Source organism: Macaca fascicularis, chromosome 10, assembly GCF_037993035.2.
Source record: "Macaca fascicularis isolate 582-1 chromosome 10, T2T-MFA8v1.1".
NCBI lineage: Eukaryota > Metazoa > Chordata > Mammalia > Primates > Cercopithecidae > Macaca > Macaca fascicularis.
The window spans coordinates 98357417-98383880 of NC_088384.1; the positions used below are offsets into that span (position 1 = coordinate 98357417).

The 26464-nt window shown below is 39.4% G+C and overlaps 1 protein-coding gene across 21 annotated transcripts in view; it reads right to left on the reverse strand.

The window, feature by feature from the left end:
• Positions 1–26464, reverse strand: part of PTPRT (protein tyrosine phosphatase receptor type T) — a 1114889-nt gene that overhangs the window by 188628 nt on the left and 899797 nt on the right. For all 21 annotated transcript variants that reach the window (XM_074003238.1, XM_005569031.5, XM_005569028.5 and 18 more), the window contains one exon: positions 11596–11632. In XM_074003238.1, coding sequence (XP_073859339.1) covers positions 11596–11632 — 37 coding nt within the window. The remainder of the gene's footprint in view (positions 1–11595; positions 11633–26464) is intronic.

Here is a 26464-nt window from a genome sequence, read left to right on the forward strand (position 1 = left end):
CCCTCTTAGAATCAATCACAATGCTTTATTAATTCTACCCCAGAAAAGCTCTTGAAACTGCTTCCTTCTCTTTAATTTCATTCTCACTTTGTTCAAGCCACCCTTGTGTTTCACGTGGATTATTTAAGCAGCCTCCCGTCTGGTCTTTCTGCCTCTGGTCTTGTTCCCCTTCAGTCTTAGTCTCCATCCTTCAGTTGAAATACATCAGTGCTGCCTTGTTGTCCGCAAGGTAAACTTCAAACCACTTCACCCAGCTCACAGGCCCTCCATGATGAATCTCCTGCCCACCCCTCTGGTCTTGTCTCTCTCCACTACCACTGCCCACCCTGTCCCAAGCACAATAAACAACTTTCCATTATCAACAGCTCCCCTTTCCCCACCGTCTTGTATGTAAGCCTTCCTTAGGTGAGTCACTTTGCATGGGATATACTCCCTCCTGCTTCTTCACCTGGCTGACAACTGCTCATCCATCAGGTGTCAGTTTAGAACCCGTTACCTCTAGGGAGTCTTTATTTAGTATGTCAGTGACTCTGGGACACATGCCCCTTCTTGTCTTCCCATAACACCCTCATCTTCCCTTCTTATTGCAATAACATCACTGTATTAGAAGTGGATGCCTTCTCTTAAATCCGTAGTCTCCCTGAAAGCAGACATGGTGTTCCATTTATGAGTGTACTCATGTGGACTTGCATTGTGCCTGACACATAGTAGGTACTCAGTGAATATTTGTTGAATAAATGAATGAATGAATGAAGAAATGTTGAATCATAGAATCTGTAAAACTTGTTCAAGGTCGCAAACTGGTAGAGGTTGTATTCAAACCCTGGTTTGTCTGGCTTTAATGTTCCTGTCCTTTCAAATCCACCCCTCACCTCTCTAAAGAAAATCATACAAAAGGTTGAAAGGTGTTTTAGGCTTGTCCAGAGACTGCAGCTTTCTTCAGTGGTCCGTCAACAAAACTGCAGGAAGTTCTTATGCAAAATTGAGAGAGTAGAGTATTCCAGACCAACTGATAAACAGAAAATATATAATTTCAAAAATAACACAGATGGCAAACTTGATCAACAGCCATGAAATACTATAAAATTTAACCACCAGTAAATAGTTATCATAATACTTCTCCCTTAAAAAAATGAAAAGTTTTGATATTTTAAAAGCACAATCTAAGTCAGGGGTCAGCAAACTATGACCTGTGGGCCAAATCTGGGCCCCCACTCCCTGTTTTCTGTGCAGCCATGAGCTATAAATGCTTTTTACATTTTCCTAATGGTTGGGAAAAAATGGAAGAGGAGTAATATTTTGTGACACATGGAAATTATATAAAATGCAAATTTCAGTGTCCATAAACAAAGTTTTATTGGAACACAGCTGCACTCATTCTTATACATATTCTTATATGTATGGTTGCTTTGGAGCTACAATGACAAACTTTAGTAGTTGTGACAGAGACCATAAGGCCTGCAAAGCTGAAAATATTTACTATCTGTCCTTTTACAGCAGAGTTTGCTAACTCCTGTTCTAAGTAGCTATTTTTTAGTTTTTTTTTTTTTTTTTAAACCCCTATGCTCTGAGGTAGGCAAGACAAGGACTGTCACCCTCACATGCCGGTAAAAGAAATGGAAGCCTTGAGAGAAGAGATGACTTACATGTTCCCACTTGGCCCCCTTCAGCAGCCTCTTAAGTGCTCTCCCTTTCTGTAGTCTTCTCCTTGCCTTAGTCCTCCTTCTCTGATGCATTTCTAAACTATAACTAGGGTGTCCTTCCCCAAAAAGGCAGTCTGCTTAAGTACCTCCAGAAGTTCCACTATCTAAAGACAATGCTTTTACATGCACATACACACACACACACACACACACACACACACACACACACACACACACACAGTGGGGCTACACAGAGTCCTGGGTGGCCCCTGATCACTCCTAACCTCATCTGGTCACACTGGCCTGCTAGTCATCATTCCTTTGCCTTGTCCCATTTAAATTCAGTGGCATGCTCTCTTGCCTTCAGTGATTTGCATACCTACTCCCTTGGCTTACTTGACTTGCTTTCCAACCTTGTTCAACACGGTAATTGTCACTCTTCTTTCAAACCTTATCTTAGTGATCATGCATTCTGCAATAGGATACCCTAAGGTGATTTATGTCTCCCTTCTTGCCCACCAGGGACATCCTGATTTTGCATTGACCACAGCCCTTATTGGACTTATATTTATTGGTTAGTTTTCCCATGAGCTACTATTTGTTGAGTGTTTCTTATGAGCCAGGTATCATATTAAGTACTTTTGATACATTTGCTCATGAAATTCTTACATTAGCCCTGTGAAGTAAGTGATATTACTTATTTATTTATTTATTTTTGAGAAGGGGTTTCATGCTTGTTGCCCAGGCTGGAGCTCAATGGCATGATCTCGGCTCACGGCAACCTCTACCTCTCAGGTTCAAGCGATTCTCCTGCCTCAGCCTCCCGAGTAGCTGAGATTACAGGCATGCGCCACCATGCCAAGCTAATTTTGTATTTTTAGTAGAGATAGGGCTTCTCCTGTTGGTCAGGCTGGTCTCGAACTCCTGTCCTCAGGTGATCCACCCGCCTCAGTCTTCCAAAGTGCTGGGATTACAGGTGTGAGCCACTGCACCTGGCCGTAAGTGGTGTTACTGTCATTGGTTTATAGGTGGGGAAACAGAGACACAGAGTAGTTTAGTACCTTTTCCTACCTAGAATCAAACACCATCCAAATCTAAAGATGATGTTTTCAACCACTAGGGAATGTGGGATTACATATTAATACTAAGTTGTACTCAATACACGCTTACTGAAAAGTAAATGAATACATGAAAGTCTGATTTGGTATTTTTCACTCAATAGCTGTGTCATTTGGAAAATTACATACATTTCTAAATTTTAGTTTCTCCACTTGTAAAGTGGAGGTAATAATTATCTCATGAAGTCACTTTGAGGATCAAATGGAAAAGAGTTAAAGCCTTAGTTGGGTTGGTAGGCCTAGAGGAGGTGCCTCCCCACTCCACCCTCTGGGTCTACAACCCATGCTGTGCAGAGCAGTAATGCTGAGCTCCCTGGGGTAGGAACAGAGGGACAGCTGGATAAGTGCAGGAAGGGGAAGAGATTTTTCTAGTTGGTAGGCAGCATATAGTGGGATGGATCATGGATCTCAGCAAAACACAAAAGGAGGTAGAAACAGAAAAAGGTCCTATTTACGTATATGGTTCTAGAGATGTCTCATGTTTACCAGTGTCTGGTCCATCTCTCTTTGGGCACAGGAAAGAGTTCCAGTCAACTTACAGTTGTGCTGTTATCATATGACTAACTCTCATCAAGGCCATGTAAGTGGAAGTGGCGTGAGTCATTTCCAAGTGACATATTTAAGATCCAAGTTACCACTTCCATGCTTTCTCTTCCCCTGCTGAGGGGTTCTTTGAGACCACATATAATCTAGATGGCATAGCAACAAATATGCCTTTGTGGTATTAAGCTCCTGGGAGTTGGGTATTAGCTTGTCATGGCAGCAAAGCCTAGCCTAGCCTGACTAATCTGGTTGGAGAAGAGGTAGAGGTCTCTTGCTTTCTCCTGTATCACCTGGTCCCCTGACCACATCAGGTTTTACTTGAGGATTCATTACCCTTCTCTCTTTACTGTTTCCAGGCCCTGTTCAGTGTGTGTGTGTGTGTGTGTGTGTGTCAGCCTGCAAAGAAGGAGCTCAGAATGCTGAATGCCTCAGACTTCCCTTCTGACTCTTGTCCCTTCTAAAGCAATCATTGTTGAGTGCAGAGAGATGCTGCTGGGCTGCAGATGGCCCTGGAGCAGACAACCCTGAAGACAAACTAATTTCTCGGTTTATTAGCTTCAATATGTTGTAGAAGTGAAGAAAGTCGAGGATTTCTTGGGCCACCTCACCTTCTGCTCCAGGACTTAGCTTGAATACTCCTGGAGACAGGCCAAAGACCATCACATGCTAAATATTCTATTATCAATTATTACTAGAAAAGATACATAAGAAGAGGTTAACAAATAGGTAGGACACAGAGCATCCTGTCAGTGGTCCAGGAATCTCACCTGTCTATGGTATTAATAAGATTCGAAGTGGTACGATGGAATCAGATCTGATTTCCAATTCAGAGGAAAGTTGAGTTCTTTATTTAACCCTTTGAGCCTATTTGGCCCATCGTTAAGTAATAACGATTACCGCTATTTATTTAGTGTGTCCTAAGTGCCAGGTTTTACTTCTATCATCACACTGCAGCCTTGTGTCAGCACACAAAGCCCTGTGACTGGCACACAATAGGTGGTTAATTTTTGCAATCCCCTTTTAATCCCCCTTCAAACATTACATTGAGATCCCATCAATGGGGTTTAAAATCTCCAATGAGCTTTGTTCTCTTTATTTATAACCTCTGTCTCCTGCCTACCCCAAATGTGCTCCTTCCCCGACTCCCAATTGTAAAAGTCCCCATTTTCCCTTTAGAAGATGCAACTGCTTTGCAATAACAGACTTGTGATCAAGTCAGCTCAGGTATCTCAGATCTTGAGTAGATAATTCTTATTTCTAATTGAGAAAGATGGATTGGAACTCCCAAGGTACATGCTTCAATGGCAAGAGTTAGTCCTCACTTGTTTTTCTGAACTCTGTCACACCAGCTGTTGTCTTCCTGAGTGGGGTGTGGAAGTGGGGTATGGAAAGGGTGTGTGTGGTGGGGGAAGTTCGAGCACATCTAGAGAGTAGCTAAGAGGGAAAGCAAAAGGTGAGAGAGATGTGCCAGCTGTTGTAGCAAGAAAAATATTAAAGAAAGGGTTGGGATATTTAAAGGTCATCTGTAGGCTATTTTATGTGTACTTGTGAGATAGTTCTCTTCCTCCAGCTTTTTGCAAAACCTTTAGGAAAATCCGTATTTTTCCATTGACATTTTAGGACCTAGAAGACAGTGGGTGAGAGCAAAGGGGGACACAAGTCAAGAAGAACTTGTTACACTCACGTAACTCTGAGGGTCCCAATCCTGGAAAATGTATCTCATGGGACTCAGCTTGGGAAGAATAGCATTGCCCTGCCCAAACCCTCCAGCCACACAGTCTGAGCTTTTACCTCCAAAAGTTTGACAAGATGTATAAAGACTGAACAACAATCAAGAGTTTTCCAACAGACTATCTCACTGGAGTCTTTCCTCTCACAAGTGATTCCCCATTATGGCCCCTACCCTGGTTGCTCTAGCTAGATTTGGACATGCTGTGCTCCTGGGTCCCTCCCAAAATTGCTGGGCAGGTGATGAAGAAAGGACAGTGTCACAGTCAAGGCTAGAAAAGGGATGACCACAATCCTATACATGTCCATAAAAGAATACTACTGCTGTGCAGGATCTCATCTAGAGACAACAACCTATCAATGGAAAGGTCAAATACTGAAAAGCGAGGCCAACATCACTCCTGTCCCCTCTCAGTTTCTTCACTTTGGATCTGGCCAGTATCCATTTGACAAATGGCTGATTTGTAGAAATGTACAAGCAGTGACTAGAGTCTGGGCTTTGGCTTTTTCCTTGGAGAACCGAAGAGAGGATCTGTGCTGAGTAGGTCTGGGTCTCCAAGTCCCACATTAGAGACTCAGAAAGTAAGGAAGAAAAAAAGAAGGACACATACATATATATAAAATATATTATATATATAATTATATATTATGTTCTTGAATACTCGGTAGAAAGGACTACTGATCTCAGGCTTAAAAGTGAAGGGACAGATTTGTAGATTTTAACTGACTTGTCCAAAGTCTAACAGCTAAATTTTGGGGGGGACAGGATTTGAATCCAGGTGTTTCTAGTTTCCAATTATTCCATGCAACCTCTCAAGGAAGCTTTTTGTATAAAACAGAATCTTCCACATAGGCTTGTATCAATGGGAGTGGGCATTGCCTGCTGATAGCAGAGGATTCTCACACCACCTGTGGCTGTGATTCTGTGGATAAACAAGGCATGGACACATCACTGCTCCTCTGGGCCTCAGTCTTAGCATCTGTAAAATGAGAGCATCTCACTGAAAAATGGCTATGTAGTGCCCCTGCTGGTCCCTGCAGGAGTGAGAATTCATTATGGAGAGAGGAGAGGAAAATGTCGGTGAAATGCTTTACCTCAGGCTTAGCTCTTATGAAAAGAAGGCATATTTACAAAAGACCAGCGCCCAAACCTCTTGCCTATCACTGTTGGAACAATGGCGTTAGTCCATAGCTGCTACCAAGCAGAACAAAACTACTGGTGACACTGGCCCCTCATCCCATGCTTCATTATTCTGGAGTTCAGCTTTCAGCACCCACTCCAAGGGGGTTGTTTTAATGGGATCGTTAGAGAGTGTTTACTAGATTAAAACTGTGGCTGTCTTCTGCAAAGCAACTCTGCAAATGGCTTTATGGGTTTCCGGGTTTATTTTGTCTCAATGACTCGGCTCAGTTTGCAAATCAAATCAAAGCTGATTTTTCTAACTGCCACTCGGGCGCACCCAGCGGGAGTCTGCAGAGCCAGCTGTGTTCCCTTGACGGCTGGCGCCAGACAAGACAGGAGTGCTGCTGCCTGCTGGCAGCCAGAGTGGTTCCACCCAATGGAAAGAAGCAAGCACGCACCTTCCTGACCCTAACCAAGGCAGGAGGAACAGGTCAGAGGAAGCAAATGTCATTTTCTGGAAGGAGAAATGGTAGACAGAATCCATTTGACTTCAAGAACTGATGGGCAGGAAAATAATAGGGAGCCAGTCTGGACTCATAACACAGAAGCCCTCTCAAACTGACGTGTCCAAAGTGTGAAGCAGCTCTATGGTGGGTAGAGAGATCCCTATCACGGCAGGAACAGAAACAGAGACTGGCTGGCCTTCTTGTTAGTGCGGATTACAGATCCCATAGTGGACCCTTTACCTCTGTCACTTTTACTCCTACCCTTTAAGAGAACAATCCCGACATGTAACTTGCATTTGAAAAAAATGAAGCCATGGAAGAATAATGACCTGTTAGTCATCCACTCATCTATCCATTTATCCATCCATCCATCCATCCACCCACCCATCCATTTGTTCATCCAATGCATTTCACTGAGTACCAGTATATGCTAAGATCTGGGAATAATACAACAGTGCTCAAAATAAGCACAGTCTTTGCACTTACGTCACTTAGAGTCTAGCAGGGAGATAGACATTAAACATGTAAGCAGACTATATATATATATATATACACACACACACACACACACACACACACATATATATGTATTTGTAAGTTGTGATGAGTGCTAGGAAGGAAAAGTACAGGGTTTAGTGAGAGTGGAAAATTAGGGATATACATTAAAATAGAGGTCAGGATGATCTTCTGAGGATATAAGGTTTAAGATGCCATCTTAAAGATACTTATCTGTTAAGATATTTATCTGCTAAGGAGACACATATGGAAGCCAAAGCATTTCAGAGAGAGAGCAAGATGAGCAAAGCCCTAAGCTTGGGAGGAGGTTGATGTGCCTGAAGAACTGAAAGAAGACCAGCATGCCAGAGTGTAATAGAATAATAAAAGGATAGAAGCTTAGAGGTGGCTGGAGGGAGGAAGGGGTCAGATCATGCAGACAAGACTGGTGGGGTAAGGCCTGTGGGTAAGAAAAAGTAGCAAAATGAACAGATGAGTGCAGGAAGGGAGTCACGGGGAGAATTAGGAAGACAGAACATCAATGGGTAAGAGAACTTGGATGGAATTGGGCATCAGTTTCTCAAAGGGGGATTGACCAATGTAGTTCTAGAATTGAACGACTAGGTCAGAAACAATTTTCCCTTGGCCTGCTCTGTCTCAGCCAGAGGACATGAATTGAGATACTTGGGTACCTCCTTTAGCAGCTGCAGTCTGGGGCATCTTCTACCAGATGGGACCTCCCATGGGAAGGGTTATTTTCTCTCTACTTGAGCATTAGCACCTCTGAAGTCTAAGTCCCTACCCCAAGCTTCCACATGCTCCATTTTCTCAAGGATCACCTTGAGCACCTGTGGCTAACATCTTCAATCTGCTGCCTATGTTGAGCCCATCCCTCATCTTCCAAAGGAAGGCTATACACTGTTAATGGTTCTAAATGATTCCCCTGCTCACTCGCCCTTTCTAACATTTCCTGTTCTAATGATAAGAACAAAACCTGATTTTTAAATTGCTCTTTTTTGCTCTGTGGCTTTCTATTGTCTTCCTTTCAGAGTCTGAATAATAGTTTTAAATCCAAACCATCACTTAATGCCTGTTTACCTACTGGCTGCAGTTTTCTCTCTATGGCTCTGATCAGATCGATTCCCAGGTCTAGAGTGTATCAAGCAAAGTGCTCAAAATGTCTTTTAGCTCTTATATTCAAGGCAATTCCCTTGCTTTTTGCTACCCTAATCAAATGTCCTTATTGGATTAGGTGGTAGTAACCTCATAAAAAGGGGAATTTTGAACACAGTCAAGCATACAAGGAGAATGTCATGTGATGGTAAGGCAGTGATCAGAGTGGTGCTTCCAAAAGCCAAGAAATGCCAAAGATTTGCCAGCAAACCACCAGAAGCTAAGAGACACACATAGAACAGATTCTTCCTCACAACACTCAGAAGGAACAAAGTATGCAGACACCTTGATTTCAGACTTTGGACCTCCAGAACTGTGAGAAAATAAATTTGTGTTATGTAAGCCAACCAATTTGCAGGACTTTGTTACAGCAGCCACAGGAAACTAATACAGGTCCATTACTTTGCAACCCTCCAAGCTGGGCAGTACTAAATTAGATCGAGTTACTAGTAGCAACATTACAGAAAGGAAAGCATTGGAGACACATGCTGGAGCCAGGTGTGTGTCTAATATTCTTGTGTAAGGGGCACTAGGCTTGGGGTCAAGTTAGAATGATACTGAATGAGTGCTTAGGGCTGTTACAACTGGCAACCATCTGGTCATAGACACTGGCTGGACTCTCCGGGGTCAGGGACCAGACAGCAGCAAGTTGCTTCATCACCAGAGTACTGGCCTCGAGTCTGACATATGAACTTCAGGGTCTGGATGCCTTCCATTAGACCCATGAAGCAGATGCCATGATGACAGAGAGAGGGAAGAGCCTTGGGGGAGACTGATGACCCATCTCTGGGACTTTGTATCCTTCCAAAGTCTGTGGGATTCTCAGTATCTTCCTCTGTTAAAAAGAATACTGTTTTCAGCAAGTCTGCCTAGAGGAAATTTGATCCAGGTGGTCAGGAAGGGATGGGATAAACAGAATATTGATTCCCAGCTTTAGGTTCTTGATAAAAACTCCTCACAGGCAGTGGACAGATTTATAATAGATAGGGTTTGCCTTTAATCAACCCTAGATACTCTAAGCATAGTACCAGGCACCAAGTAGACACTCATCAAACACAGGTCTGCTTCCCTTTGTCCTACGCTCCCCAAGCATCCTTCTAACCTGATGTGGTGAGAGGGGATAACTGAACAGTGTCCAACTGGCATTCTGTACTATCTGGTTCTCTGCCCCATTCCCAAGTGCCACTGGAGCCTCATTTCTTTGGGCTCAAGTGTTGGATCTTACCGAATTAGAAAACCAGGATGTGGATGCTCAGATTCCCAAATACGCTGACCTCTCAGAAGCCTGCCTGGGCTTGGACAGCCGGGAATTCACACTCATTCATACATTCCTGTCCTTTCACACATGCTCACTTAACCTGCATACACACTCCATTCACTTAAGGAAAGATGGCAAAAGATGGTAACCTAAAGCTCAGGCAAGAGGGGAAGCCCTTATGCTAAGGAGAGGGAGAGAACTCTTCTGTCTGGTTCTTTAAATGTCACTGCAATTCTCTTGCACATCAGCAATGCAACTCTAGAGAAGCCCAGCAGGGTGGGCTTCTATGCCTCTGAGGACTGCAGTCCTGAAGTTTTCAGGAGAGTATAGTTTTAGAGATTCTCCCACTGTCCCCGTATGTTCCTACTGCTTGTCAGGCCTCACGTTTTCAATTCTCAGTTCAGAAATTATGACCCAGGCAGCTACCCTTTCATAGAGCTTACATCCCAGAGGGTGTCCTTAGAATCCCACCTACCCCATGGAGTGCAGATCCATTGCATCCATCTCTCCTGGTCTATGAGTCAAAAGCCACTGAGGAGCCATAGAGCATACCATAGTGAAGGAGTTTTGTCTGAATTTCCTTCCCGCTACAGCTGCTTTAAAGCAGGCTGCAGACACCCAGCTGTCCCGACTGCTGTCTAGAGCCCTAGTGCTACCCAATTGATGGTGCTCTTCCTTCTACATTATCTGTTTTCTTCAGCGGAAAAGTCTGCCAAGACCTGTGATTTGTGTCACTTTTGTTTGCAGGCCATCAATTCTCCTTGCCTCGCAGAGAGTATTTTATCTCTTTCCATCCAGGAGCCTGAGTTCCTGAGAGGGAACAAGTTAGGGACATGCCACCCTCTGTGACTTATGTGAAATCAGGGTGACTTCTTATCACTGGGAGCCCTAGTGCTTCTGTTTCCTTCTTCCTCCTGCATCTTCTCTCTTGTGCTTAAATATTGGGTTGATTTTATTCAAAGTTATAAAAGTCATGCGTGATGGGTCTTGGTGCACATTTTGTCAAGTAGCTATAGATTTTTTTCTCTCTTTTTCCCCCCACTCTGCCCACGTGTGTGTGTATGTTCCTCTGTGTGGTTTTGTCCATTGTGCATGTGTCTATATATTTACACACATACACATACATACTTGGGTCATCACTTTTGTCTGTACTTTACATCTATGACTATATGCCTACTTATGTTTACAACTTTTATCTCCTTGGAAGCAGTCTATGGAACTATATATGCCGTCAGTAAATTCAGGGAACAGAGTAGAATTGTCCAATTTTTGTGTGTGTGTATGGGGAGGTTTGCTGTTAAAAACATCAACTCTGTAACAAAAAGATAAATCTGATTTCTAACTATTCAACCCTGTAATAGGTTAAATGATAGCGAACGATTCATTGATTTTGTTTTTTAAAAAGAGTAATAAACAGAAACATGTACCAATTGAAAGAGCCAGGCAATTCAATTATAATTAGGAAAACAAAAGTGATGAGCCTGAACAACGCTGCCTTAGTTTTGGGGATAAGTGTTGAAAATGCCAACTACATAATAATGCAGCATTTGTCTTCTTATTACTAAAGGCCCCAGTACTAATCACCTCATTTTTGAAAGCTGTGTACCAATTGAACGAAGTACAAAACTCAGTAGATGGGTCTAATAGACATGCTTTAAAAATACCCACATAAACATAGACCTAAATATAAGAAAAACATATATGAAAAGAATATTTGAGCAAATTTATATCCATCATTCCACTGATCAATGTACCAGTCCATCCTTATATAGATTCATCCACCCATCCATCCATTCAGTAAATATGTTTTAAACTTTTACTCTGTTTTACGTACTGCGCTACTAATATACACCCTAGAAGGTATGTTCTAGATGCAAATGACTCCAGTGAAAATAACAATTCTTTCTTGTTTTGAGTTATTGTTGCCTAACCTTTCTCTGTGTGGTTAGAAAGAAACACTTAAATGATTGAAGAACAGGTGAAGACAGACAAGCAGATGCCAACATACCTTTTGTAGCCAGACGAACACAGTTGATTTTGGTCTCCTGTGAACAACAAAAATGAGGTGGCAATTAATTAGCTGTGAATTATGTAAAATTATTATATAAAGACAAATACACATATATATTTGCATATATATGCATGCATATGTATTTTTAATTATAATTTTAAATTTGCCCTTTCCATTTTTTCCCCCATCGGATCACCTTTTAATTCCATTTTTTAATTTTTTTCTCAGGGTAGGTACATATGTTATTCAGTTCACTTCCTGGCTCCTACCATCTCATAAACCTCTTTCCCAGACAAAACCACTTTATAAACATATCAGATAATTCCCAGCACTCATCATCTTCAACAATAACACTTAGTGGGTACCTGGGGTATGCAGTGTGCTTTGTTAAGTTGCATGAGTGAGCAGATGGAAGCAGGGCATCCTTGGGAAACTCTGTTACCAGCAATAATGCATCTAGATGCATAGAATGAAGAGATACTTGGCAATAGTTCAGTCTATATGAAACGTGCCAAACTCAAACTGCAAAGTTCATGTTCAAAAGGTACTTTTCCCCTGAGCTCTTGTGTGGGCCTCGCAGCCTTCATAAATAATGTGTGTGGCAATAGAATCTTTGCCAGGTGAACTATCTAGTTGTTGTTAGCTGTTTCCAAAGTAAAAAGGATCCATAAATGTGTGATGTTGCTGGGCACGCAGTGGAGTTAATGAAGTGTGCTTAGGAAGAGAATTATCTCTGCCCATTTTACTGGGATTCATCTTTCAGGAGGTCCTGGAGCCAGCTGAAAATTCCAGTTGACTAAATTATACCCCCAACAACAGTCTGAATTCAGTGTAGCAATAAAAGTAAAATGCAAAGAATGCAAGTATGTGAGTTGCTGAACCAAAAATCTGTCAATAATCCAATTCTTGTCTTGCTGCAGCTCATTCACAAAGAACCATGCATCTTGAAGGCAGTGGTGGCAATCAGGATAGAAAAGGTTAGGAGGCCATAATAAAACCCATGAACTTCAGTGGTTGAAAACAGCAAAGGTTTATTTTCCATTCAAACTACCTGTCCAATGTAGGTGTGTGGCTGAGTCTAAGGGGTGGGAGTGGGGGTGACTGGGAGACATTCTGACCATTGTAACCACTCAGAGATCATAGCTGGTATGTCCATTGTAACCCAATGGGAGAAAGAGTGCTAATGAATAAAGCACTATCAATCAAATGCTTTGAATCAGAAGCGACACTTTCAGTTCTATGCATGTTTTATTGGCTAGAACCTAATAATGGCCATGCCTAATTTTAGTGAGATGGGGAAATGGAATCCTCCCATGTATCCAGAAGTAGAGAAGACATGACAATGTCTACAGTAGATTCTATTCCAACTAGTAATGCTGGAAATGATCACTTCTATTACGTCCAAGTATGACTCCCCATAATTAATCTCATAGTTATCACCAATAGTCTTCATTCTCTTCCTCAGAATGCACAGAAAGTCTGCTTTTGCTTGTGTAAAAAAGAGGTCTGGACAATGAAATATGGTTCTCAGGCTCATAAACATTCTTCTTCATCAGTTCCTCATATTGTAAGAGTTCAAGTCTTTCGAGCTATCCTAGCTGCTCATTCTAGGACAAACACCACTTTGTCCTCTTAATGTGCAGTGACTAGAACACAAAACAGCAGTCTATACATGTTCTTATTGATATATGATTATCTAGACTGTCACTATTTTCCTTACTTATATTGGGCTTCTATTAACATAGGCAACATCTTAGTGTTTATCCATCTCCCCTAAGCAAAAATAAAAGTATTGGTTATAAGTCTGCCTCTACATGTACAAGTGTGACTCTGTTTTTGAAACCCAAGTAGAGAGTCATATTTACCACTATAATTTCCATCTTTTTCAACTGATCCAAGTACTACAACCCATCATTACAGTCTCCACAGCTGAAAAATTTTAGAAATCAATTTTTTCTTTAATTTCATCCAGATCATTAATATAAGTAACAATCTGGATAATGTCAATGGTAGAACCTTATGACATGTCCTAGATTCCTTCTTCCAGGTTGACATTCATCTGTTAATCAGAATCTGAACTAATATCATAAACTGCTTATGCATTGAGCTTGAGAATAGGTTCAAATTCCTTTTAGACACTGATACTCTGTCTACTGCATTTCTCCAATCAGTGCAAAGACTGTCTTAAAGAAAGAAGGTTGGGTTGACATGACTTGTTCTTTGGAACAAGTGTTTTCTTATTCGTAAATACTAAAAGTGTCTCTCTTTAAAACAAACAATTATTTCCTTTTATAAAGTAGATAATTCAGAAATGTTAAAAAAACATGACAAGTCATGGTTCAAATATATGAATCATTCATATAAAATCTTCTCACAAAATTTGAAGCCTGTTATGTTTCAATAACAAAGTTTTTTAAAAGAACATACCCAGAAGATGAAAGAAAAGAAAAATGGTGGAGAAAAAAAGTAATAGTAAAGGATATTGCTCTAAATGAGATGTACAAAAAGCTTAAGTTACACGTCAAATCTTGCATATGACAATTAAAGTGAGCAAACTCATTTCTGTTTTCATGTTTGGACAAAGCTTTTAAGCTCCTGTTGGCTTCCATTCCAACAGCACCATACTCTGTGTTTTGGTTTAAAGAGCTTGAGATGGTTAAATAAAGCATGAAACCCAGAACACTGAGGAAGACATGCAAATGATTGTGCAGTGTCACAATGACTATCATTGAGAAATTGTGTAGACTGGGAGAGATGCCAGCAGACTGTAGATGGTTAGAATGATCTTCCACTTCCTGGTAATACGACAACAACAAAAAATGATTTTGAAAGTAATATATTAGAAAACTTGCCAATTCTGTGCATGATTGTTGAATACAGCAGAGGGCAAAGGTTTGATGAGGCTAATACTGCTGAGAGTAATTTGTAAATACGTATCTTCACTTTAAAGAAATTCAGTCTTATCTGTCTAGATATCTAAGAATCTTTTCTCAGGGAATAACTTTAAATATAAATGAAGCTTTATATTCAAAGATGTTGGTTCCAGTGTTCTTTATAAAAGTGAAAATCATGAGCGATGTATCTGTCTAACCACACAGGCATGGCAAAGAAAGCTGTGGTCTCTCTTATTCAACACAGTACTGGAAATCCTAGCCAGCGCAATTGAGCAAGAGAAAAATTAAAGGGCATCCAAGTTGGAAAGGAGAAAGTCAAAGTGTCTCTGTCTGCACATGACACGACCTTATGTGTGGGAAAAACCCAAAAACTTTACCAAAAAAACCCTCCTAGAACTGTTAAGCAAATTCAGTAAAGTTGCAGAATACAAAATCAACATACAAAAATCAGTAATGTTTCTATACATGAACAACAAACTACCTAAAAAAATACAAAAATCAGTAATGTTTCTATACATGAACAATAAACTACCTAAAAAAGAATTGATAAGGGAATCTCATTTACAATAACTACCAAAAGTAATAAAATACTAGAAATCAATTTAACCAAGGAGGTAAAAGACCTCTACAAGAAAAACCAAAAATACTGTTGACAGAAATTGAAAAGGATACAAGTAGAAAGATATCCCATGCTCATGGACTGGAAGAATTATTATTGGTAAAATAATCAGACTCTCCAAAGTAATCTCTATCAAAATATCAATGGCATTCATTATAGAAATAGAAAGAAGTCCTAACATTTGTATGAAAACTCAAAAGACCACAAATAGCCAAAACAGTCCTGAGCAAAAAGAACAAAGCTAGAGGCCTCACACTAACAGACTTTAAAATATACTACAAAGCTGTAGTAACAAAAACAGCATGGTACTGGCATAAAAACAGACACATAAACCAATGAAATAATATTTTTAAAAACCCCAAAATTAATGCACATATCTACAGTCAACTTATTTTTGACAAAGTCACCAAGAACACTCACTGGGGAAAGGACAGTGTCTTCAGTAAGTGGTGTTAGGAAAATCAATCATCCATATGCAGAAGAATGAAACTAGACCCCCATCTCTCACCCTATATAAAAATCAACTCAAAATGGGTAAGAGACATAAATGTAAGACTTGAAACTATAAAACTACTAGAGGAAAACATAAGGGAAATGGTCTGAAACCAAACATATGACACTGATCTAGGAAAATATTTTATGAATAAGACCTTAAAAGTATAGGCAATGAAAATAAAAATAAACAAGTAGGATTATATAAAACTAAAAAATTATGTACAGAAAAGGAAACAATAAACAGAGTATAAAGGCAACCTACAGAATGGAAGGAAAGTATCTGCAAACTATTAATCCCTCAGGGAATTAATATTCAGAATATACTAGGAACTCAAACAATTCAACAGCAAACAAAAATACAACTAAAAAAAGAATGGGCAAATGATCTGAACAGACATTTCTCAAAAGGAGATACACAAATGGCCAACAAATATATTTTAAAATGCTCAATATCACTAATCATCAGGGACATGCCAATTAAAACTACCATGAGGTATCATCTCACCCTTGTTAGGATGGCTATTAAAAAATAAATAAATAAATAACAAATGTTGGTGAGGATGTGGGGAAAAGAGAACTCTTATACACTGTTGGTGGGAATGTAAACTAGTTAAGCCACTATTGGGAACAGTATAGAGGCTCCTCAAAAAAACTACAAATAGAACTATTATATGATCCAGCAATCTTACTACTGGATACTTATCCAAAGGAAGATAACTTAGTATATTGAGGAGACATCTGCATCATGTTCATTGCAGCACTATTCACAATAGCCACAACAGGGAATCAAACTAGGTGTCCAAAACCAGAAGAATAAAGAAAATGTGGTATATATACAACATGGAGTACTATTCAGCCATAAAAGGATAAAATCCCATCATTTGTGGCAACATAAATGGAACTAGAGGACATTACAGTAAGGAAAATAAGCGGTAAATAGAAAGTTAAATACTTCGTATTCTCACTCATATGTAGAAACTAAAATAAGTTGATCTCATAGAAGTAAAAAGCAGGACAGCAGATACTAGAGGTTAGGAAGGGGAGGGAGAGAAGGAAAGATTTGTTGAAGGATACAAGATTAGAGCTAGATAGAAGGAATAAGTTCTAGTGTTCTGTAGCCCTGTAGGATGACTATAGTTAAGCAAAATACATACTTTCAAATAGCTAGACAGAGGATACCGAATGTTCTCAACATGAAGAAATGGTAAATATTCAAGATGATGAATATGCTAATTACCTTGATCTGATCACTATTCATTATATGTCTCAAAACATCACTATGTACCCCATAGATATTTACAATTAGTATATGTTAAAAACACAAAAAGAAAAAAGTTCCAAAAGGAAAACTGTGGTCTATCTACATAGTAGAATATTATGGAGCTGTTAACAAAAATGATTGTGAAGGCCATGTAATAACATGGGATACACATAAGAGAATATTAAATAAATAAAGCATAGTGCATTTTTTGTTACAACATGCAAATTTAAGCTTTTTAAAAATACATCCTGAAGGAAACAGACTAAATCTTAATAATCGTTGCACAATTAATTTGAAGTGTAACATACATGCGGATGAGTATACTAAATTAAACACAGTTTGACAAATTTTTCACCAAGTAAAACACACCTATGACCAGCACCCAGATCAAAACACTCAACATTGCCAGCATCTCTAAAGTTTCCCTCATGCTTATTCTGGTCACTTCTTCCCTGCAAACGTGAACATTAATCTGCTTTCTGTGGGAATGTTCTCGTAAAACGTGTCACAATAAAGGGAATTCTGCAGTGGTTTTTTTTTTTTGTTTTTTTTTGTTTTTTTGTTTTTTTTTTTTGAAGATTCAGAGGGTTGGTGTGCAGGTTTTGTTACATGAATATATTACGGAATGCTGACGTTTGGGCTTCTATTGAACCCATCACCCAAAGAGTGAACAAATGAACATAGTACCCAATATGTAGTTTTTCAACCCTTGCGTCTCTCCCTCTTTCCCTGCTTTTGGAGTCCCCAATGTCTATTGTTTCCATCTTTATGTCCATGTGTACCCAATGTTTAGCTCTCACAAGACAGAACATGTGGCATTTGATTTTCTCTTTCTGCACTAATTTGCTTAGGATAATGGCTTCCAGGTACATCCATGTTGCTGCAAAGGACATGGTTTTATTCTTTTTTATGGCTGCATAGTATTCCGCGGTACATATGAACCATGTTTTCTTTATCCAACCCACCACCGATGGGCACCTAGCTTGATTCCATGTCTTTGTGATTGTGAATAGTGCTGTGATAAACATACAAGTCCATGTCTCCTTTTGGTAGAATGGTTACTTTTCTTTTGGGTATATACCCAGTAATGGGATTTCTGGGTCAAATAGTGGTAATGCTTTTAGTTCTTTAAGTCTCCAAACTGCTTTCCACAGGGAAAGAAGTAAAGCCACACACCTACAACCAACCAATCTTCAACAAAGATGAAAAAAATAAACAACGGAGAAAGGACACCCTACTCAAAAAACGATGCTGGGAAAACCAGGTAACCATATGCAGAAGAATGAAACTGGATCACTACCTTTCACCATATAAAAATTAATTCAAAATGGATTAAAGACTTAAACATAAGACCTCAAACTATAAAATTCCTAGAAGAAAACCTACGAAATACTCTTCTGGTCATTGGCCTAAGCAAATAATTTTTGACTGAGACCTCAAAAGCAAATGAAACACAAACAAAAATTGACTATTGGAACCTAATTAAACTAAAGAGCTACTGCACAGCAAAACAAAAACAAAAACAAAACTATCAACAGAGTAAACCTACAGAATAGGAGAAAATATTTGCAAACTATGCATCTGACAGAGGACTAATATCCAGAATCTATAAGAAACTTGAACAAATCAGCAAGAGAAAAACCAAACAGCCTCATTAAAAAGTGGGCAAAGGACACAAACAGACATTTCTCAAAAGACGTCGTGTAAGTGGCCAACAAACAAGAAAAAATGCTCAGCATTGTTAATCATCAGAGAAATGCAAATCAAAACAAGATATCATCGCACACCAGTCAGAATGGCTATTATTAAAAAGTCAAAAACATAACAGATGTTGGCAAGGTTGCAGAGAAAGGGGAATGCTCTGTTGATGAGATTGTAAATTAGTGCAGTGGTTTATTCTGTCTTCTCTTGTACATTGTGTCATTTGTGAGAAGTTTTTAACTTTCCTTAGAATAATCTTCCCTTCCACAGTTTCGTGCAGGACAATGAGCCATTTCCTAAAATCACCCCTTCAGCCCCACATGTTTTAAAGTCTGTTTTCTATGATCTAGAGTGTATACACGATTATGCTTAAGTCTTCCTGACTGACGAACATGATGCCAACACGTTTGTTTTCTAAGTTCCTAACAACTTTAATTCCATAATCAATTTGTCTCTGTTGGTGAGAATTAGGTACAGAATAACAAAGCCCTAAGTCACTCTCTTGACCTTCTGAGTGACTGGATTGTCAGCAAGCAAATCGGGTATATTCTGGATACTCTGATGTCTATCAGAGGAGAGGTCTGGCCAGTGCGCCTATGTCCAAAGTTCCCAGTCATCTCAACAAAAGGAAATGAGCACTTTATTTATTCTCAGATTATAAGTCTCTGGGAAATGGAAGAAAAAAAAAAGCTGTATTTTCTATTTGATCTCTACTATAGCCTAATTCCAGGTTTGTAATATATTCTGGGACAGTACAACATAATTTCATTTCCTTATCATTTTAACCTCACCCATGCTCCACTTCCCACTCCAGACTAAAATCTGCATGCAGGTATAAATCACCCTGGGGTAGAACATCATGTCTTCACTGTTGTGCTCTGTTGAGAAATGCTTCTACTCAAGGCTCTGCCAGTGCAGCAATATTGGGTAACTCTCTGTCCCTTTCTGTGGCTCAATTTCCCCATCAATCAAATGATGGAGAATGGGGTAGAAAAGGCCACTTTGGTAGAACCGGCAGGCCACCCTACCAAGGTTGCTTCCAGTCCTCAATGCTGAGTCTGGTTTTAGCTACTGGCAGTACTCCTTTATTTGCAGTACCCTGTCTTCTTGATACTACTTCATAATACCTCACCCTCATGCAAATAATTTTATTTATTTATTTATTTATTTAGGTGATTACCTACCTTATTACTCAAAATGCCTCACACCTGTATCTACTTATAGCCTCCATTTTTACACTAGGTCAAGTCTGACTCATCTAACTATCCATTCATCTATCCTTCGATTATTTACTGAAATTTTAGGATGCCTCTTCAATTGAGGAATTCACAGTGGAACTGTCTAGGTCATCAAATGTCTCATAGTTGCTGTTTATTATCCAGAAAGACGTGGGTTAGGCTGCTAACCTGATCAAGAAGCCCTAGGTACCTGGCTAATACATACAATTCTTACTTTACTGCCCCATTAGACTCCTCATTTAATAGGGTGTAGATTTATCCCTGATCCCACAGTTTTCAAATAGTTTTCACAGTTATCCCAACTTGTGTCTTTGTTTTGTCTAAGACTGAGCTTCCCAGTTGATATGATGGAATTTAGACCTGACCTCAGCATCTTTCCATAGTTTCCCCAGTAAAACTTTGAATCAGGCCTTAACTCTCCTCTAAGACTGGGCTGAGATCCTGATAGTCCACCTAATTTTTGTTCATGTCTTCATTTGGTCAACTGATCAACAGGTATTTATTGAATGATCACTATGTGCCAGGCATTAGGCTAGGTACTGGAGCCACAAGCATGACAAAAGTAGACATGGTCCCTGTCCTTAAAGAGCATGCAGATCTGGGGAGAGACAAACATTAGATGACTATTCTCACAAACAAGTATCTAATTAAAAGTTGCAATAAACACTGAGAGATAGGCAATAAACACACATAGGTATGTATCTACTCGGTAAAAAATTTGTCAATCTGTATATAAGTTTAATACACTAAACTAAATGAGGTTGCGTTGAAAAGTTTAGTATACTAAAGTAAGTGAGAAGTGCCAGGTGCTGTGCATGTGTAAGGGAGATGGCATGGGGTGTGGGTGGGAAGAAAGATGGTCTGCTGCTTTTAGAAAGACCATTTAACCTTACCCTGAGAAGAGAAGATAAGTAGAAGTTAGACATATGAAGCATCAGGAAAGTCATCCCAGACTCAGAAACAGACATGCAAAGGCCTGAAAGTGGGAAAAAGCATGGTGCAGTTGAAGACATACAGAAGTCTGGCATGGCTATCATCATAATGAATTACCTGGGGCATGCTGTAAAATGAAGCTAGCGACATAAGACTGGGAGACCTTTTGGGACTATAGAGTTTTGGTCTATAGTTTAAGAACAACAGGAAGTCATTAAAAAGCTATTTAGGCATGAATAATTGAAATTTCAGGTTTAAAATTTTTAAAGCCAGAGGCTGTTATGTGGAGAATAGACAGGGTGCAAGAGAAACAAGTTGGTGAGAAGAAGGTGGTGGTATAGTCTAATGATGAGATGGTGGTGCCTTAGACCAGAAGAGCTGCAGTGATCCTACCCCAACTTTCCCCTACCTTTGGAAAGCATATTTTGGCTCTGTTTGACTCTAGAGTTCCCTCCCACCATCCCACCCCACCCCATGCATATGGATCAGCCTGGGCTTATGGTATTGACAGCATTGGGTCCTTTAGTCTAGCCTTCCCACAAACTGACTCTCCTTGACTTTCTTCCATAGCACTGCCCCTTAAGCTATTGTTTAGCCCCAATGGGACTCACTCACTTAACATGTTCATTATCTGAAAGAAGCACTAAGAATTTTTTTTTTAAAGGTGTTGTCTTTTCTTTTTTCCTCTTTTTGAAACAGAGTTTTGCTCTTTTTGCCCAGGCTGGAGTGCAATGATGCAATCTTGGCTCATTGCAACCTCTGCCTCCTGGGTTCCAGTGATTCTCTTGTCTCATACCTACTTAGCATAGTTTATGTCTTCTAATCCTTATAACAAGACTGTGAGGTAGATACAGCAGTGTCCGTTTTTTTCTCACAAGATTAAATAACATTTTTCAAGGTTACACATACAATAAGCCAGGCTAAAATACAAAGTAACCTTCAAGCAAGTGGCCTTCTTTTCTGAGGTATCTGCAGGCAAATGCCCCTTTGTCATTGAGATCAGATGCTCTGCTTTCTTGGGTTGCAGGCAGGCACACAAAGACAATGGGGCACAGCTTTCTTTTGGAAAACAGGCTAAGTGGTCTGTGATATTAGAAAATTCTGTTTGACTTGACAGAGGACCTTGAACAATCAGATAAGATCTGGAAACCTTAAGTAACTCAGAACCATTAGGACTAGGTAATGTGGTAGCCTCCTCCTTAAAGGATAATGCATGAGGAATGCCTTTAAAGAGGTAACAGAAGCAGAGGGGCACTTGAGCTGTAGCTCACTAGCTAGCACGTATGCTGGATTCTGAAGACCCTCAGTCACCAACAGTGAGTAGTAAGGTGCCGCCTCAGGTTGCAGGACAGGTGGCTATTGGTTACAGACACTTCTAACTGGACAAATGTTCACTATCAACTTTATGAGATCTTCCTGGAAGGCATTAGGCTCCACTTGAGGCAAGAGCCAATGCCATGAACCATACTCTAAGAAAGGAAGCCCCCAAGTAGCATGCAAGCCATTTGGAAAATTTAAAATCAAACCCACCCTCTGAAAATCTTCCTGTAAGTTTTATCTCTCTAGATGCTGACTCCATTGCCTCAACTCATCAAGTCTCTGAAACTCCCTTCAATCAGACTACACTAAGCCCACTAAGACTTTTACATGCTCAGTGCTCATAGTCACTGCTGCAACTCCATCTTCCTTAATCTCTCATGAACATTAGCTGCAACTGACCATTCCCTCCTTGACCTGTTTAATCATCTTGGCTTTAAGTCATTCTACATTCCAGACTTTTCTCCTACTTCACGACCTGTTCTTTATCCCCCCCCTTTTTTTTTTTGCCTATTTATTTATCCTTTACTTGACTTCAGTACACTGGAGTGACCTGGAGCTTGGTTTTATATCCTCTTTCATCATTTGTCTCCTAACTTACACTAGGAGATTATAACAAATTGCAAGGATTTGAATATTATATTCTCATGACTCCAAAAGTACTTTTTCTAGCATTGATATTCCTGAGATCCAGGCTCATCTATCCATCTGTCTACCTGAAATATTCACAATGAAATATACAATCCTCTAAAAGAATTCTGTTTTCTCTTTTATTTTCACTCCAAGCCTTATTCACCACTAATTTCCCATGTTTAAATAAATGCCACCATCATCTACTTAGTTGATTAAGCAAATAACCTAGGAGTCATTATTGATTTTTCTAGATCTATCACTTTCCACCATCAATCAACCATTAATTCATGTTGGAGCTGGGTAGTTGAAGAAATTGGTAACGACTTAACACCAAATTTTCCCACATATGATTCAAAATCAACACAGGAAAAGAAGAAAAAATAAAATTATATAAAATCCACAACTTCAGCATAATTAATGTATAGAGAGGTCTTAAAATGTCATAGGCCCTGTTTGGTGCAAAAATAAGAACCAAATATAGGTGAAATATCTCCAAAGCTTTCAACACAATCATCTTTATCATCCTATGTGGAAAACAAGAGCTATGTAAAAACAATTTGGAAGAGAAAAGAGGTAACCTAGCAGAGAGTACATGGCTGATCTAATATACTTTCCAGGAAGACAAAGACCACACTACACATGAAAGTGCTAAAACAATTTCCGGTAGATCAAAACTAAGAGTACAGGAAAAGGACTTGAAAGAACATGTGACTCAAGGTGGTCGTGCTCAATGGGTAAAATTTATGGGTGAAAATGAGATAAAAAGAAAGGAGAAGAAATCTTGGAAGATTGGAGACTGAAGGAAAAAGGAAGCAAAGTGAGAATTTTCAGAATCACAGAAGTAAAAAGAGAATAAAAACAAAAAATCAGAACCTACCCCCATTCCCTATGACATACACACAAAATCACCGACTGAAAAAAAACCCTGTACTTTGCTATCTGGTCAGAACAAACTGTTTCTGAACTGAGAAGCTTATAAGCCACATTAAATCTATAAAATTTTTTAAAATTTGAAAGAGTCTAATAAAGCTACTAGATGAAGAAAACAGAAAATGAAAGTCAAAACCCCACAAATGATGAAAATCGACCCCTAACAAGAAAACAGTCACGAACCAGAAGAAGATAGAAGTAATACAGCATTACAAACTGAATTAAATATCCTCAAACAACTTTGACTTAGAGAAGCACAAGTGAAAAATCCAAATGTACAAAAAAATCAGGAAAAATTTTAAAAGAAAGTTGATTTAACTCAGGACAGAAATTTTTAGAAGATCACCTCAGAAATGAAGATTAAATTACCAGATGTCAAAAATAACAGTTTAATAAGGGGCACAAAAGAAGGCAGAATCCCAACAAACATAACAGAAATGAGATATAGAAAAAATTAACAAGCATTGGTAAAAAAAGTGGTTTAAAAGTAAGCCAAAGAAAATCCAACATATGTATACTGAAATTTCTGAGCAGAGAGACAAAATAGGTAGGTAAATATTTCATAACAATAATCCAAGAAAAATTATTGGAAGTAAAAGAATTCCCAAGCCTCTATATTGAAAGAGTGCACAGTACACTGGGGAAAACGGACCTGAAAAGATCAACGCCAAGACGCAGCCTAGTAAACTACTAAACTTAGAAAAAATATTCTCAAAGCCAAAGAGATTGAATAATAAACACATGGAAGAGAATTAGACTATCATGATACTTCTCAAAAACAGCATGCAAAGCAAGAAAACAATGTGGCAGCATTTTCCAAAAGCTCAGAGAAAGTGTTAATATCAACCAAGGATTTTATAGCTAGCCATGTGTTTTTCATATAGCAAAGCTATGGAAAAATAGCTTTCGACATTCAAAAAGCCAGAGCATGTTGTACTTGTCTTTCTTGAAGGATCTACAGAGGATAAGTTCATCCAAAAAATACGACTGAGGAAGCTTCAGCAAAAGGACTGATGGTAAAAGTTTAATGTGTTTAACTGTAAATCTAAGACCGAAATAAGGTAGGGGTTAGATGAAAGTAGGATATATAAATGTTATGTTTTCTGTCATTGCAGAAATAATGCAACTAAAAATTGAGAGAGAGAGAGAGAAGAAACAGGGAAAGAGAAGAGTAGTATTAGGTCATTTATTGTTGTACAGGCAGTGCTATGGTCTGGCTTTGTGTCTCCACCCAAATCTCATCTTGTATTGTAATCTGAATTGTAATCCCCAACTGTTGGGGGAGGGACCTTGAGGGAGGTGATTGGATCATAGGGGTGGTTCCCACATGCTGTTCTTGTCATAGTGAGTGAGATCTGATGGCTTTATAACGGGCTCTTCTTCCTTAGCTCTGCACTTCTCTCTTCTGCCACCTTGTGAAGGACATGTTTGCCTCCCCTTCTGCCATGATTGCAAGCTTCCTGAGGCCTCCCTAGCCATGTGAAACTGTGAGTCAAACAAATATCTTTTCCTTACAAATTACTCAGTCTCAGGTAGTATCATTATAGCAGTGTGAGAACAAACTAATACAGGCAATATGTGAAAGTTAATGGATACCAGAAAAATCTGACAAACCAGATAGCAAAAGATTAAACAAGAAAAGATGTGATTAAGAGTGCTAAATAGGCCAGGCACGGTGGCTCATGCCTGTAATCCCAGCACTTTGGGAGGCTGAGGCAGGCAGATCATGAGGTCAGTAGTTCGAGACCAGCCTGACCAACATAGTGAAATCCCATCTCTACTAAAAATACAAATATTAGCTGGGTGTGGTGGCACACGCCTGTAATCCCAGCTACTCAGGAGGCTGAGGCAGGAGAATTGCTTGAACCTGGGAGGCAGGGGTTGCAGTGAGCCGAGATCACACCACTGCACTCGAGCCTGGGTGACACAGTGAGACTCTGTCTCAAAAAAAAAAAAAAAAAAAAAGTTAAATAATATAAAAGAACAAAGGTAACTACTAGAACAAAAATACAAGACTTCCTAAATACCAAATGAAATTTTAAAATAAAAGAGTAAAGAAAGCACACCAGAAAGTATTATAAAATTAATATGGTAAATTATGACATAAAAATATATGGCAGAGTTGAGATGTATCAGTCATATCACCAAATGTTAATGGTTTAACTCAAGTACTGAAATTTAAAAGATACTCATTTGGCTTACAAAACAAGACCCAACTACCTTCCGTGTATAAAGGTCACATCTAAAACACTGTTTTTTTTTTTTTTTTTTTTTTTTTGAGACGGAGTCTCGCTCTGTCACCCAGGCTGGAGTGCAGTGGCCAGATCTCAACTCACTGCAAGCTCCGCCTCCCGGGTTTATGCCATTCTCCTGCCTCAGCCTCCTGAGTAGCTGGGACTACAGGCACCCGCCACCTCGACCAGCTAGTTTTTTTGTATTTTTTAGTAGAGACGGGGTTTCACCGTGTTAGCCAGGATGGTCTCGATCTCCTGACCTCGTGATCCGCCCGTCTCGGCCTCCCAAAATGCTGGGATTACAGGCTTGAGCCACCGTGCCCGGCCTCTAAAACACTGTTATTGTAAACAGCGCTGCAACAAACATAGTCAATAATAACTTAATTGTACATTTTAAAATAACAGAGTGTAATTGGATTGTTTGTAACTCAAAGGATAAATGCTTGAGGGGATGGACACCCCATTCTTAATGATGTGCTTATTTCACATTGCATGCCTGTACCAAAACATCTCATTTACCCCATAAACAAAGAAATATATTAATATATCCTACTGTGTACCTGCAAAAATAAAAATTTAAAAAATAGGTGAATAAAATAATTTTCTTCAGA